Source organism: Enhydra lutris, unplaced genomic scaffold, assembly GCF_002288905.1.
Source record: "Enhydra lutris kenyoni isolate GAN:26980312 unplaced genomic scaffold, ASM228890v2 scaffoldscaffold93, whole genome shotgun sequence".
NCBI lineage: Eukaryota > Metazoa > Chordata > Mammalia > Carnivora > Mustelidae > Enhydra > Enhydra lutris.
Window position 1 is genome coordinate 47,099 of NW_019154177.1, and position 15,105 is coordinate 62,203.

At 51.4% G+C, this 15,105-nt stretch overlaps 2 protein-coding genes across 2 annotated transcripts; one reads left to right on the forward strand and one right to left on the reverse strand.

The window, feature by feature from the left end:
• The first annotated feature begins 3,673 nt into the window (after positions 1-3,673).
• On the forward strand, positions 3,674-8,154 carry LOC111138584 (putative olfactory receptor 2I1). Its single transcript, XM_022490601.1, has 2 exons — positions 3,674-3,751; positions 7,177-8,154. Exons 1-2 carry the CDS (start codon positions 3,674-3,676, stop codon positions 8,152-8,154), a joined length of 1,056 nt encoding a protein of 351 aa, XP_022346309.1.
• A 1,172-nt stretch (positions 8,155-9,326) lies between these two features.
• LOC111138621 (ubiquitin D) lies at positions 9,327-11,633 on the reverse strand. Its single transcript, XM_022490650.1, is given in 3 exon segments — positions 9,327-10,127; positions 10,129-10,286; positions 11,544-11,633. Coding segments are annotated over 3 exon segments (495 nt in total). The 5' UTR covers positions 11,571-11,633; the 3' UTR covers positions 9,327-9,817.
• Positions 11,634-15,105: the final 3,472 nt, after the last annotated feature.

Here is a 15,105-nt window from a genome sequence, read left to right on the forward strand (position 1 = left end):
AAAGAATAGTCAATGGAAAGAAGACAATCTCTTCAATAAATGGTACTGGACTGCCACATGCAGAAGAATGAAACTAGACCGTTCTCTGACTCCATACACAAAGATAAACTCAAAATGGATGAAAGATCCTGCAATTTCACTACTGGGTATTTACCCCCAAGATACAGATGTAGTGAAAAAATGGCCATCTGTACCCCAATGTACATAGCAGCAATGGCCACAGTCACCAAACTGTGGAAAGAGCCAAGATGTCCTTCAACAGATGAATGGATAAAGAAGATATGGTCCATATTTACACTGGAGTATTATGCCTCCATCAGAAAAGATGAATACCCAATTTTTGTATCAACATGGATGGGAATGGAGGAGATTATGCTGAGTGAAATAAGCCAAGCAGAGAAAGTCAATTATCATATGGTTTCACTTACTTGTGGAGCATAAGGAATAACATGGAGGACATTAGGAGAAAGAGAGGAGAAGGGAGTTGAGGGAAATTGGAGGGGGAGATGAACCATGACAGACTGTGGACTCTGAGAAATAAAGTGAGGGTTTTGGAGGGGAGGGTGTGGGGGTTGGGTGAGTCTGGTGGTGGGTATTAAGGATGGCATGTATTGCATGGAGCACTAGATGTGATGAATAGATAATGAATCTTGGAACACTGTAAAAATAAAATAATGTTTTTTAAAAAGTATGAAAGATTTCAATGTAAGACAGAAATCCATCAAAATCCTAGAGGAGAACACAGGAAGCAACCTCTTCCACCTTGGCCACAGCAAATTCTTGCAAGACACATCTCTAAAGGCAAGGGAAACAAAAGCAAAAATGAACTTTTGGGTCTTTATCAGGATCAAAAACTTCTGCACAACCAAGCAAACAGTCAACCAAACCAAGAGGCAACTCACAGAATCAGAAAAGATATTTGCAAATGACATTACAGATAAAGGGCTGGTATCCAAGATCTATAAAGAACTTCTCAAACGCAACACCCAGAAAACAAATAATCCACTCAAGAAAGGGGCAGAAGACATGAACAGACACTTCTCCAAAGAAGACATACACGTGGCCAACAGACACATGAAAATGCTCCACATCACTTGCAATCAGGGAAACACTTGTCAGGGAAACACGTATCAAAACCATATTGAGATGCCACATTACACCACTTAGAATGGCCAAAATTGACAAGACAGGAAACAACAAATAGTGGAGAGGATGTGGGGAAAAGGGAAAGAATCCTCTTACACTGTTGGTGGGAATGCAAGCTGGTACCTCCACTCTGGAAAACAGTATGGAGTTTCCTCAAGACATTAAAAATAGAGCTACCCTACAACCCAACAATCGCACTCCTGGGTATTTACCCCAAAGATACAGATAGGGGCGAAAAGAAGGGGTACATGCACCCCAATGTTCATTGCAACAATGTACACAACAGCCAAACTGCAGAAGGAGCCGAGATGTCCTCAACGGATGAATGGATAAAGAAGACATAGTCCATATATATGATGGAATATTCCTCAGCCATCAGAAAGGATGAATCCCCACCACTTGTATCAACATGGATGGAACTGGAGGGGATTATGCTGAGTGAAATAAGTCAAGCAGAAAAAGACAATTATCATATGGTTTCAGTCATATGTGGAATGTGAGGAATAGTGTGGAGGACCATAGGGGAAGGGAGGAAAAACTGAAAGGGAAGAAATCAGAGAGGGAGACAAACCATGAGAGACTGTTAATCATAGGAACCAAACTGAGGGTTACAGAGGGGAGTGAGCTGGGGTAGGGGATAACCAGGTGATGGGTATTCAGGAGGGCACCTGCTGTGATGAGCACTGGGTGTTATATGCAACTAATGAGTCGTGAACACTAGATCAAAAACTAATGATGTACTATCTGTTGGCTAACTGAACATAACAAAAAAAATAAAATAAAATACATAAAAACTTATTTAGTGAGGAAAAGAAATAAAACACATGTTGAGTGTGAATTATTTAAAAGGGTTACATTTGGGGCACCTGGGTCCATCAGTCAGTGAAGTGTCTGCCTATAGCTCAGGTCAAGACCCTATGGTCCTGGCATCAAGCCCCACATCAGGCTCCCAGCTCAGCAAGGAGGCTGCTTCTCCCTCTCCCTCTGCCTGTTGCTCCCCCTACTTGTGCTCTCTCTTTCTGTCAAATAAAGAAATAAAATCATTCCCCCCCCCAAAAAAAGAAGAAAATCAAAGGGTTACACTTTACCATTGGGGTGTGTGCAAAGTTTTTATTGTAATCAATAGTAATTAAGTAGGAAATTTAGGAAGTAATTTGAACCACTGCTTTCAAGATTTATATTTTTTTATTTTTTTTAAAGATTTTATCCATTTATTTAACAGAGATCACAAGTAGGCAGAGGGGCAGGCAGAGAGAGAGAGAGAGGGAAGCACGCTCCCCTCCGAGCAAAGAGCCCGATGAGGGGCTGGGTCCCAGGACCCTGGGATCATGACCCAAGCTGAAGGCAGAGGCTTTAACCCACTGAGCCACCCAGGAGCCCAATCTTCAAGATTTTTAAATGAACATTAAAATTTGAATTAAAGTACAAATAAATAAATAAATAATAAAATAATAGAGAGTTCCAGCACAGGAAAAGAAATCAGCAAAGCAAAACAGCAATCTAGAAGTGGGAGAAAATATTTGCAACCAGGTGTCTAATATATGTATATGTAAGTATGTAGAGAACACACACAACTAAATAGGGGGAAAAAATGATCCAATTAATGGCAAAGGACCTGAATTGACGGTTTTCCAAAGAAAACATAAAAATGCCAAGAGGTACCTGAAAATGTGCTCAGCGGCACTAATCATTAGAGACACGTGAATCTTAACCACAATGAGACATCACCTCACACCTGTCAGAACGCTTCTTCTCTGAAGGACAAGTGAGAAGTGTTGGTAGAAATGTGGAGAACAGGGAACCCCGGGCCCTGGTGGTGGGGATGTGAACCAGCTCAGCCACCAGGGAAAACAGAATGCAGGTTCTCCAACAACGAAAAAGCTACCACATCCAGCGATCCAGCAATTCCACTTGGAGATATATCCAAAGGAGACAAACTCACTCAAAGAGATATAGGCTCGCCATCCCGCTCCTCATGAGCCCTACAAACTCCAGTGGCCCTGGATGGATATGTGGATGAAGAAGATGCAATGGGACAGTCCTCAGCCATGACAAAGGAAATCCTGCCGTTTGCGCCCCATGGACGGACAGAGCATTAGGCCGAGTGGGACAAATCAGACAGAGAAAGACAACCGCTGCTTGGTGCCATTTATACCTGGGATCCCAAAGCACTGAGTATGTGGAAGACTCAAATGGGGGTCGCCAGCGGCTGAGGGCAGGGCTGAAGGGGTGATGCTGGTCAAAGACGATGAACTTCCAGTTATGATGAGTTCTGGGATCGGATGTGCGGAGGGGCGAGTGCGGGGAACACGTATCGTGCGCTCACAGCTGCTGCAGGAGGGCGTGTGCGTGTTGTGACCACAGCGACAGTGCGGCGATAGCTGTGTGAGCCGGCGCCCGTGCTCACGAACCGCAGTGCGGCCGACACTGCACAGTACGTCCACGTAACCGGTCACCACGCCGGACGCCTTAAACTTACCCGATGTAGTATGTCTCCAGCAAGCAGCAAAAATTAAAAAGAACCTTAATGGTCATGAACCGAAGCTTCTCGGATGGTTCTGGCCTGACCTCCAGCCACAATCGGCTGAACAAATACGGGGACAGGGTAGGATTAGGATTTCATTCGAATAGGATGATGATCTAGCCAACGGAATGTAACCAAGGGAGAAGACGCAGCAGTGCCAGGAGGGAGTGTGCAGAGCAGTAACTACAAGGACTGACCAGGGAACCCAAGCTCAAGAGAGCAGTGGAGACAGGCCGCCTTGGGGACTATGACAAACCTCCAGATGCCAGCCAAGGGAGGGACCGCAGGAGGGAGCAGAGAAGCATCGTCTGCGTGGAGAGAGATCTGTCGGGAATTAGGACAGGCCGTCCTGGGACAGGGGCTGAGCCAGGGACAGAGCAAAGGCAGTGAGAGCCACAAGAAGGGGTGGCGGTGAAGGCCTATGACAGGAGGTTCAGAACTGAGGATGACCTTACCAGACCTCAAACCCCTCCCACAGACAAGAACTGTCTCCCCCGTTTTCATACTGACCCCGAGAGTCACTGAGGTCATGCAGCTGCTCAAGGTCCCTCATCCCCTGAACAAAACCCTACACCACTATGCTAGAACACAGGCTGGGGAGGAAGCCCGGGGCTGCCTTGGGGACCTCCACGCAGCCAGGGACACACCACCCTCGAGGACCTTTCCCTCCAGAATGTTCCTCTCCTTGCCCTGGGGGACTCCTCTGGACAAATCCGCACAGGTGCTCATGGGAGTGGGACAGGGGTTCCCCAGGGCCCCATCCTCTCTTCTCAACAGCAGGGAGAATCGTTTCCCCAAATCCTCTCTGGTGAGCGGCTCACCAACATCCCCGCTGCACGGCTCCGGAGCCTTCAGAATCCGGAAGGCGGTTTCCGCGGCCAGCTGCAGCCACCGCCGACCTGCGACCGGCCCAAGACACCAGTCCTTGCCTGGGCTCACCCTGGTGCCGGCTCTCTGGGAACAGACACCGCCACTCTGCCTGAATCTCGGTGCTTCTCCAGACCTGGCCGGCTTCTCTGCTGAAGACCTTATGTTCACTCCTCGACTGACAAGCGAGGGGCTCGCCACCCCACGTCCTGTTCCTGAAGGAAGGCCCTGGCTCTGACCTCAGGCACCCAGTCTCGAAATCAACAGTCATGCCATTCACTCTCATCTCCCCCACCAACAGCCATTTCCAACTCCGAGGATCCAGAGCGGACACAACAGACCAACTGATCATCTGGAAAGAAGCGGCGGAACATCAGTGCCAGAGACCCAGACATGAGGTAGGAAGATGGTCTTGTAGATGCCGTGCACGTTCTAGAATACCGAATGAGCTTTGCGCAGTGGCAGTATCGTAGACAATGAGGTTTATCCGAGGCACGATTATTGCTAATAGAATACCGAACGAGGTTTGGGGACACATCCTGGAATATTCTGACAACAGATTTGCCTTCTGGAAGCCTCAGGGTGCGATGAGGGGACACGTATGTGCACATATGTGTCTGAGTATTCGGGAATGTGTGTGTCCATGGGGTACTGGTGTTGGTTGTGTGATTTTATTGTTCTGCGCCTGGTTTCGGGGTTTGGTGTGTCTGGAGGGGAAGTGTTCAGGGCTTGGCTGGCTGAACGGGTGTGTGCCTATGTGATCCCAGAATTAGAAAACTGGACTCTCTAGAACAACGTCTCTGGCACCATTGGGCCACAAGCCTGAATGTCAGCTCTCGCCTGCATTCCTCTCCCTGATGGCCCCAGTGCTCTGCAGCAAGCTCAGGGTTCGCATGTCCTTCCATCCTCCGCAGCCTCAGGCAGAGTAGAGCCTGGCTTAAACATACGTGCACAGATGTAAAGCAAGGCTCTTGGAATTAGTGAGTTTCGGGTGAAATCCTGACAAGCATTTACAAACAGTGTGGCCCGGGCAAGTTATTTAACCTCAGCCCCCCGTCTACCTTCCTCTTAGAACAGTATTGCCTCACTTCCAGGTGAGTAAAGACCAGAGTTCATCAATAAAAAGACCTAAACTCACAGCCGGCTCTGGCCCTAACTGGTGTGGGAGCACCCACAGACCTCTCCTGACTCGCAGGTGCAGATGATAAGAGCGAGCACTTACTAAACACCCACTCGGTCCCGTGCCTGTTCTGAGAGCTCTCCGTGCTTCACCCCCTCCACCAGTCCACTTTCAAGTGAGGACACAGAGCCACAGACAGGTGAAGCCACGTGCCCAGGGTCGTTCCGCTGGGAAATGGCAGAGTCGAGACTGGAGCTCGGGCGGTCTGACGCCCCCACCCTTGCTCTGACTCACACCATGAACACCTGTTCCGTCTCCTGAGCATAAATGGAACCCTAAAAGCACAACATTCTCTGGGGGAAAGAGATTTTCCTGAAACATTTTAAAGAAAATTAGGGTCTCGTGATTTTAAAACTCAGAATAGTGACTACGAAGTTTATCTATCTCTGCACACCTGCAAAGAAGTGTGCAGGAGCGAGATTTCACTGTAACATTTAGTCATCGCATTTACCGTATGGTTTCTGTACCATTAGGAAATGCGACTCAATGTCACTCTGCAGGGTTAAAGCCCTCTGTGTGGGGTCCCCTTTTCATTCAAAGGACAATTTTTTTTTTTTCCCAATGAGAGCCAGGCTATAAGACAGGAGCCCTGGAGATCATCTAGGTCAGACTCCTCCTCTTACACGTGGAAGACAAAGGCAAAGAGAAATGCAGTGACTTCCCCATATCAAATAATCCAACTGGCCCAAGGCAATTATGCTGGTGGGACCCAGGGCTTCTAGCTTCATGTTCTGCCAGAGGACTCTGGGTTTCAAGGCCCCCAGATCATGACCATCACACTACGGAGAAGCCAGAGGGGCATGGATGCTGGTGACAGCCTAGAACACAGACTCCCCACAGAGTAGCACTCAGTAGTCAGCAGCTAATGGTTGTATTCTCAGAAGTAGAATCCCTGAAACAAAGAAGGGGATAGATGGTTCTAATCTCCCAAGTGACAGCTCTACCAAGCCTAGGGCACTGCACTTACTCGCAGGTGCTACACACTTTGGAAGGAGGGAAGGGAGGCTCAGGGGGGAATCTCTTCCAGCATCTGAAGGACTAGTCTATGGGAGGAAGATCAGATTCCTGCTTGGACCCGAGGAGTGCAGTCAGAAGCCAGCGAGGAGCAGAAAAAGCACGGATTTGGCAAGGAGACAAGCCCCAGGGGGCCACTCACTAGCTGTGACCTTGGGCAATCTTCCCTCTCCCAGTCTAAGTCTGTTCTTCCAACAAGCGGAAATTCCTTCTCCCCGAAAGAGTCTGCTAAATAATTCATCAGCCAAGCTGTACTGAGGTAGGGCTAGCTTCCCAAAGCCAGGGCTCCCGCCTGTAACTGAGAGAGCCAGGCGCGCTCCGCTCCCTCCCATCCGATCCCCCGCCCCGCGGGCCCCTCTCTCCCATCCAGCTCCCGGATGGCCAGGCCCCCCGGGCAGCGGGGCTCTCTTTAGCTCCCTGGGGGTAAACTCACCCTTTCGCTCAGCCTCCTTCCAAACACTCTGGGAGTTTCCTCCCGCAGGCCAACCACAGCACCGAGGAGCGCTTCCTCCTGCTGAGTTTCTCTGACTGGCCCGCGCTGCAGCCCGCCCTCTTCGCCCTCGTCCTGCTCTGCTACCTCCTGACCCTGGCGGGCAACTCGACCCTCGTGCTGCTGGCCGTGCGCGACCCGCGCCTGCACACACCCATGTACTACTTCCTGTGCCACCTGGAGCTGGTGGACGCGGGCTTCACCACGAGCGTGGCGCCCGCGCTGCTGGCCAGCCTGTGCGGCGCGGAGCTGTGGCTGCCCCGCGCGGGCTGCCTGGCCCAGCTGTGCACGTCGCTGGCGCTGGGCTCCGTCGAGTGCCTGCTGCGGGCGGTGATGGCGCTGGACCGCGCGGCCGCCGTCGTGCACCCGCTGCGCCACGCCAAGCTCGCCTCCCCGCGCCGGTGCCGCGCGCTGGCCTGCGCCGCCTGGCTGGGCGGCCTGGCCAACTCCGCCGCGCAGAGCGCGCTCCTGGCCGCACGGCCGCTGTGCGCACCCCACCTGCTGAACCACTTCATCTGCGAGCTCCCCGCGCTGCTGCAGCTGGCCTGTGGTGGCGGCCGCGACGCCACCGAGCGCCGGATGTTCGCTGCGCTCGTGGTCATCCTGCTGCTGCCGTCCGCCGTCATCCTGGCCTCGTACGGCGCCGTGGCCCGCGCCATCTGCGGCATGCGGTCCTGGGGCGGCCGCAGGAAAGCGCTGGGCACGTGCGGGTCCCACCTGACCGCCGTCTGCCTCTTCTACGGCTCGGCCATCTACACCTACCTACAGCCCACGCGCCGCTACGACCAGGGGCGGGGCAAGTTCGCTTCGCTCTTCTACACCGTGGTCACCCCGGCCCTCAACCCGCTCATCTACACCCTCAGGAACAAGGAAGTGAAGGGGGCAGCCAGGAAGCTCCTGGGCAGTGTGGGGAGAGGGCAGGCTGGACGGTGAGTGCGGGGCGGGAGAGGGAAGAAAGGGTGAGCCCCGGGCCCACGGATGGGAATGTCCATTGGGAAGGCAGCGAGCCCTCAGCCTGTCCATTTCCCTGGGAGAATCGGCAAGATGTGTCCTCAGGGAGTCCCAGGTCTTTGGGGAGGCCCCATTCTCCGTCCCCCCCGCTCCCAAATGTTCCTCTGCTTCAGGGCAAATCCCTCTATGCTGCATATACAGGTTCAGGGAGGGGAAGTGGCCTTCCAGCTCTCTCTTCAGCTGATGAAGAGAGAGGGCATGATTTCGAGAGGACCTTCCCCATCCTCAGGGGTCCAGTGACAACACCCAAAGAGTCCATATGCTGGTAAGATCCTGTACAACAGGACAACTAACGTTCCCTCTCCCCCAGTCTGATGGTGCACACCGTGAAGAACCCACAGTGTCTGGCCTCAGGAGTCCCCCAAGTTGACAGAGAAATCCCAGACTCTACCCTGCCGGAGACCCATCCAAAACAAGGAGCCGCAGTGGCTCCTCCAGGGAAATCAGTCCAACCTAATGCCCACCTAACCAGGTCACTAGTGCCACCAAGAGCACTGGAGCCCTAAGTGGGGGTGGTGCCGCTGGGGTTCAGCTGGGATCTCTCTGCACAAGGTGGTTCTTGAGCAAGTTTAAAGAGCAGAAGGGACTAGGCATGTCTTAGATGGTGTGAAAAATGTGTTCTTGACCAGTCATGAGACACAAGAGGGACAGTGAGAGAACGGAGTGAGTGAGGGAGGAAGATGCAGGAAGAGACCCACATTCCCCAGGGAGGAGCAGACACAGGGGTGGGGGGCGCAGGAGGCAGCCAGGAAAAGGCTCTGTCAGCCAGGACCAGGGCACTGCCTCGGGAGTCAACCCAGAGACCAACCGAAAGCCCCCACCCAAAAGATGCCCCCACCCCAGAGTAGACCTGCTAGACCCTAGCACAGCAGGACAGAGACGGCTCCACAACCACACCTTCCCCAGGGACACCCCCTCCCACTAGAGAACAAAATCTCTGAGTCCCCAGGGGAGGTGTCTTCCCATGCCCACCATCAACTCCAGAAATAAGAACAGCTGAAATCGGAGTGGGGCGTAGAGAGGAAGACGGCACACCGTGCCGGGATTCATTTCCTGCCAAACAACGTTAAATAAGGACAGAGAAGATAGTTTAGTTGAATTTCTAAATTCTTTATTACTTAGATTGTAAACATATCAGAGGAATTAGCACACTTCAATATAAATCATTTCACTGTTCTCTACAAGCAGAAATTCAATTTAATTCAACATATTGAGTGATATTACAGATGAAATATGCCAGTGGGAACACAGAAATTGGAGGAATATGGATCCCAATGTGGAACTTACTATCCTATTGGACGGAAGAAATAGGAATTTTTCTAAAAATCAGAGGGACGAGGGAAAGGATTAAATTCCAAGTTAGCTTTGATGCTATCTCTACTGTGCCTTAAAATATTATTTTCTATTTTCAGTAATATATACAATTTATACAGCTAATCAACTGTGTTTGATCAAAAAATCATAGAGTTAGAAACTTTTCTGCAGTCTTCCTTCCCTCTTCACCCCTAACTCTCCCTCTTTCTCTTTCTCGTTAATTTGGGGAAATCATCAAAGGATGTGGGGGGAATGAGAGCTAACAGCAGGCTCACCCCCCAATGCAGTAGTCTGCCAGCCAGAGTGAATTGCCCCGTCTGATGCCGTAATCCGCCATGGTCTTCCCGTCTTCTAGCCTCTTGCCATTGCAAGTCACAATCTGTTGCTCAGGCGCGATCGTGGTCTTGGTCTCGAACATCTGTTTCATCTGGGCCACTGAGCTGGACCTTCGTACCTGGAGGTGGTGCCTCTGCCCCCCATCACGTGACTGCACCAGAGTCACGGGCAGCTCCTCATCACTGGGCGTCACCACCTTCAGAGTGAGGTGGATGGTTGTCTCCTTGTCAATGCCGTAAAACGAGCCTCCTCTGGGGCTTCAGCATCTTGGAGCCCAGCAACAGGACCTGGTCCTGCACGGGAATCTTGGTCTTAGCCCGGACGTGTTCTTTGATCCTCCTCACTGTGTCCTCCAAGTTAGCAGCGAATGTCATTGACGTCCTTCCCGCAGAATAGACCGTCACCTGGACAACGAAGGCCAAGAGACCGCAAATCAAGGTGCCTGGAATGCCTACCACCTTTACACCACTGTCCCCTCCTTGCCCGGCCACACCCTCCCTGCCTGCCTTGTCCTCCAGCTCCTATACAACAGGCTCTGTCCCTCCCTTTTGTGGAACTTCTCTTTGGGAATCTCAAGCTTCTAACGCAGGAAAATCATCGTTTTCCTTTACAGCCATACCTCTCATTCATCCCAACGTCATCAGTGATTTCCCACATTTCGCAAGCCTCCTATCCAGATAGAGGTTGTCAAATGTCAGAAACTAAATCCAATTACAAAGCACGCACAGTTATGCACCGGACGCCAACAACAGCTCCCAGAGAGAATCACCGACTCTTCAGCTCATGGGACACTCACATACCTCCCTCCATGACTACTTCAGAAGGAGACCCTGGACAGGACACATACCCTCCATACTCCTGGTCTCTTTCTTACTGTCCTATGGCCATGTAATGACTCACACGTTATGGTGACACTGTGTTCAGTGTGACTTGTTCCCCTGGACTTCCCGTGTGTTTCTATCTACCTATTGCAGAATATGGTCTCCTGCAGCTAGACCAGGGCCTCACTCACAGAAGGCAGGGCCAGATCGAGGTCTTCCTTCCATAGTCTGAAGCTGGCCAGTGCAGCCTGTGTTGTCGCTGGCAAGCCTGGGAGGACCTCCCTCCTGCTCTATTCAAAACCATCTTCGCAGTCTGGACGTCACAGACATTTCCTCACAGGACCAAGCCCCTCTGTGCTAAGCAGCCCCCCGAGGCCAGCCCACATGTACTGCACGCGCTCCTTATAGGCTCATGGATCTGGTCATTAACACCTTAGAGTGAATGAGTTTTGTGTACCTCTCTTTTGGGAGGAGAAGGTGTTGAAGAGCCCAGGGACCCTAATCAAAAGGAGGAGAAAGGGCTCCAGACAACATTTCCATAGGTTCAAATCCAGCCCTGTGGGCCCAAAGCCCACTCCCACTTCCCACCATCCTCCCTAACAGGGCCCAGTCAGGCCTGACACAGAAGAGCACTGAGGAGCCAAACAAGCTGCTTCTATTCCCAGAACCTTCCTTCAGCTTCTATAGAGATCAGAGCCTGTTGCAGCCCCTGCAGGATGCCTTCCCAGCTGCTCTGCCCCCACCTCCCCGAGCTCTGTCCCTCCTGGACTCCTGAAATCACTCCCCAACCCTTGGCGGTGCTTTCCCTCTCCCCATCCCCACTTTTCAACCCCAGCTTACATGGAGGCAGGAAGTACCAGATGCCATGTCTACAACCAACAGAGCAGACACAGGAGGCTGAGGAATAGGACTGGCATCCAGCTTATGTACGAGCTGAGTTGGAAATCCCCTGCCTGAGCCACTGTGCCCACGCCCTTTGTTCTCCCTTGATGTCACGAATTTTCTTTCACTTTCGCTTGGACAGAGTCAATACACACAGAGAATACTCTGATCAAAACATTCCTCTCATCCATTCTACCCATTCCTCCTCTTCCAAACATAGGTAGGTCCTTCTCTGTGGAGAATGTCCCCACTTAACAACTCACCACTCACAGTCTTGACTTATGACTGCCCAGCCTACAGCCTCACCCACTTCAAGACCTTTACTACTTGATTGTCCTCTCCTGCTGCTTTTGAGAACCTGCCCTATGCATTACTCAGGGGCCTTCCTGAGAGCAAGGGTGCCCAGGAGAGGATGTAGAGTCCATGAGAAATGATGTGACCATGAGCAGCCTGTTCACACCAGCCAGGCAGAGTGGGAGGCCCAGGAGAGGATGTAGAGTCCGTGAGGAGTGAGGAGACCGTGATCACCCTGTTCACACCAGCTGGGAAGAGTGGGAAGCCAAGGAGAAGACACAGGAGTCCATGTGGGTGATGAGACCGTGATCAGCTAGTTTACACCAGCCGGGCAGAGTGGGAGGCCAAGGAGAAGACATAGGAGTCTATGAGGGGTGATAAGACTGTGATCACCCTGTTCAAGCCAGTTGGGCAGAGTGGGAGACCCAGGAGAGGATGTAGAGTCCGTGAGGAGTCATGAGACCGTGACCAGACAGTTCATACCAGCCACGCAGAATGGGAGGCATGCCTCCATATCACACAGGATACATAGCCTACACTCAGAGGAGACAGGAATTTCAGTCCTGGGGTGCCACTTGCTCCCTTAACTTGGGCAAGTCTGTTCACCACCTGAGATGTTTGTTTTCCAGTGAACGTGAAATGATTGGCAAGAATTCAGAACACAGTTTGTAAAATGGACCTTATATCCCTGGGTCTTGAGCTCTCTAGCACTCTTCCGTTCCTGTCCTGGAACCGGCTGCCCAAATCTAGTACTTAGAACAATCCTGGCCCAACAATCAAGGGCCAAGCCCACCTCCCATGAAGCAGAACAATACACATTGGCTCTTGCACTGCGGTGACTCTGTTTCCCCACCTTTACTGCTGGACACTCCCTACTCCCTGTGCTCTGTGATCTCACACACACCCATGCTGCTCCTTCCTCCCTGGCTCTGGAGGTTTGGATCAGACAAGAAGGGAGGGCACAGGCTGTGTGCCCTCAGAGAATTTACTTTACTACTCTGATTCTCCTAACATTCCAGAGGAATCCCTGTCCTCCCCCAAAACTCCCAGGACAGCGCCACAAAACACATTCTCCAAGAAAGCCTTTATGAAAGGAACTCCCAATTTTTTCAAAGTAAAAAGCCCATAAAAATGACACTATCATCTTCTTTGCTGTGTTCTTAGCGGCCATTTACCGTATCTTCAGCACCGGTAGATGTCAAATGATCCCATTTTACTGCAGGACTTTCCATCCTGAAGAACATGGGTTTCTAGAAGTGCCAATGTAGAGTAATGGGATCCAAGAACCAGTCCGGGCTTTCAAAAAACTCAACATAATGGGCACCTGGGTGGCTCAGTGGGTTAAGCCTCTACCTTCGGCTCAGGTCATGATCTCTGGGTCCTGGGATCGAGGCCCGCATTGGGCTCTCTGCTCAGCGGGGAGCCTGCTTCCCCCTCTCCCTCTGCCTGCCTCTGCCTACTTGTGATTTCTCTCTCTGTCAAATAAATGAATGGGATCTTTAAAAAAAAAAACTCAACATAAATCAGGTTCTCCTATTTGAAGCTCTTATTAGATAGCCATAAACTTGGAAAATTTGTATTTGAATGTATTTTGGGGTACACTACTTCAAACACATAGGATGTGTTTTGGGGACACATAGGTATTTTGGGGACACTACTTCAAACACATAGGATGAGTAAGGAGGGAGAAGAGTGTCTGATGGAACAGACAGGAAACAGTGGCCCCTGCCAGTCTCCCTTCAGAGGCCTCTCCAGGCTCCTACCATCCGCTCTGTGCAGAAACCAGGACTGTGTTCTTGGATCTGCAGCTCGTGCCCCCGCCCTCCCCACCCCACATGCAGCAGCCAATAGGATCTGCGAATTCTGAAACATCACCAGTAACTGAGCAGAAAAGGTCAGAGCAGGTGGACAGGGGGCCGGGAGCAAGTCCACAGCAGGAAGAGAGGTGAACCTCACAAGCCCAGGCTCCTCACTTCCACATTTCATCTGCGCCCATTACCTTCTTAGCCCTTTGCCTCATTCCTGGAAAAGGAAGCAGAGAGGAGGCATCTAAAGCTGCTTAGCATTAAATCACTCTTCTCCTCCTCCCCCTTCTAGTCTTTCCTGCCTGGGCAGCCTACACCATCTTGGGGCAATGATCTCCCTTCTCAGGCAAGCAGGGAACCTGCAGAGAAGCTCCTGCACGGAGAGCCCAGGAACCACGTTTCTCAGGATGGTGTCTGTCAGAGCTGTACCCGCAGACCTGATTCGAGCTGCAGATCTGCAAGTCTAGCAGCTTCTGTGCATGGTTCCGAGTTCCCTGCCACTAGGTCAGAGAGCATGCATCTCCTTCCAGCTCTACCCGGTGTCAGGGATTTACACAGAGACAAGATGTAAGCCCTGCCTCCTCCAGGAAGCCTTCCCTAGCTCCTGTCCCGGTCTGGATCATGTGCCCATCCTCTGTCCAATCGTTCACCTTCCCCAAGCCCCTCAGAACAAGTGTCTCCAGCAGGAAGATTATCTGTTTATTTGTCTATTCGCCCCCATGAAACACTGGAGATCTGGGGTGGGGGTGGGGTCCATAATTGTGTCTTTTCTTTTTTAATATTCTTTTTTTTTTTAAGATTTTATTTATTTATTTGACACACAGAGATCACAAGTAGGCAGAAAGGCAGGCAGAGAGAGAGGAGGAAACAGGCTCCCCGCCGAGCAGAGAGCCCCATGCGGGGCTCGATCCCAGGACCCTGGGATCATGACCTGAGCCAAAGGCAGAGGCTTTAAACCACTGAGCCACCCAGGCGCCCCTCCATGATTGTGTCTTGACTAACTTGGATCGCTAGCACTTCCCAGGCATGCTGTCTGGTACACTAAATACTTAGCATTTACCGAATGCATGAATGAACTAAAAATTAAAAAATGAGTAAGTAAGTGAATAACAAAATTGGAAAATAACATTTAACGAGTACTTGCTAGCCTTCAGGAGCTGCACAAGGTGTTCGCAAATGGCCCCTGATGCACTGTTCTAGCTTTCTAATGAGGTAAGTGTCTGTTTCCCCACTGCGGGGCACGCAGTGAGCTCACCCACAGTCACATCGGGAGGAGCAGGTGAGCAAGTCTTCAGGTGCACATCTCAATGGCTGTCCTTCTGCTCATCTCCTCCCAGTGGAAAGGAAGGGGGGCTTGACATGCACGCCTTTGCATTACAGGGAGGGCACTCATCAGGGAAGGAGTGCAGACAGACCAAGGA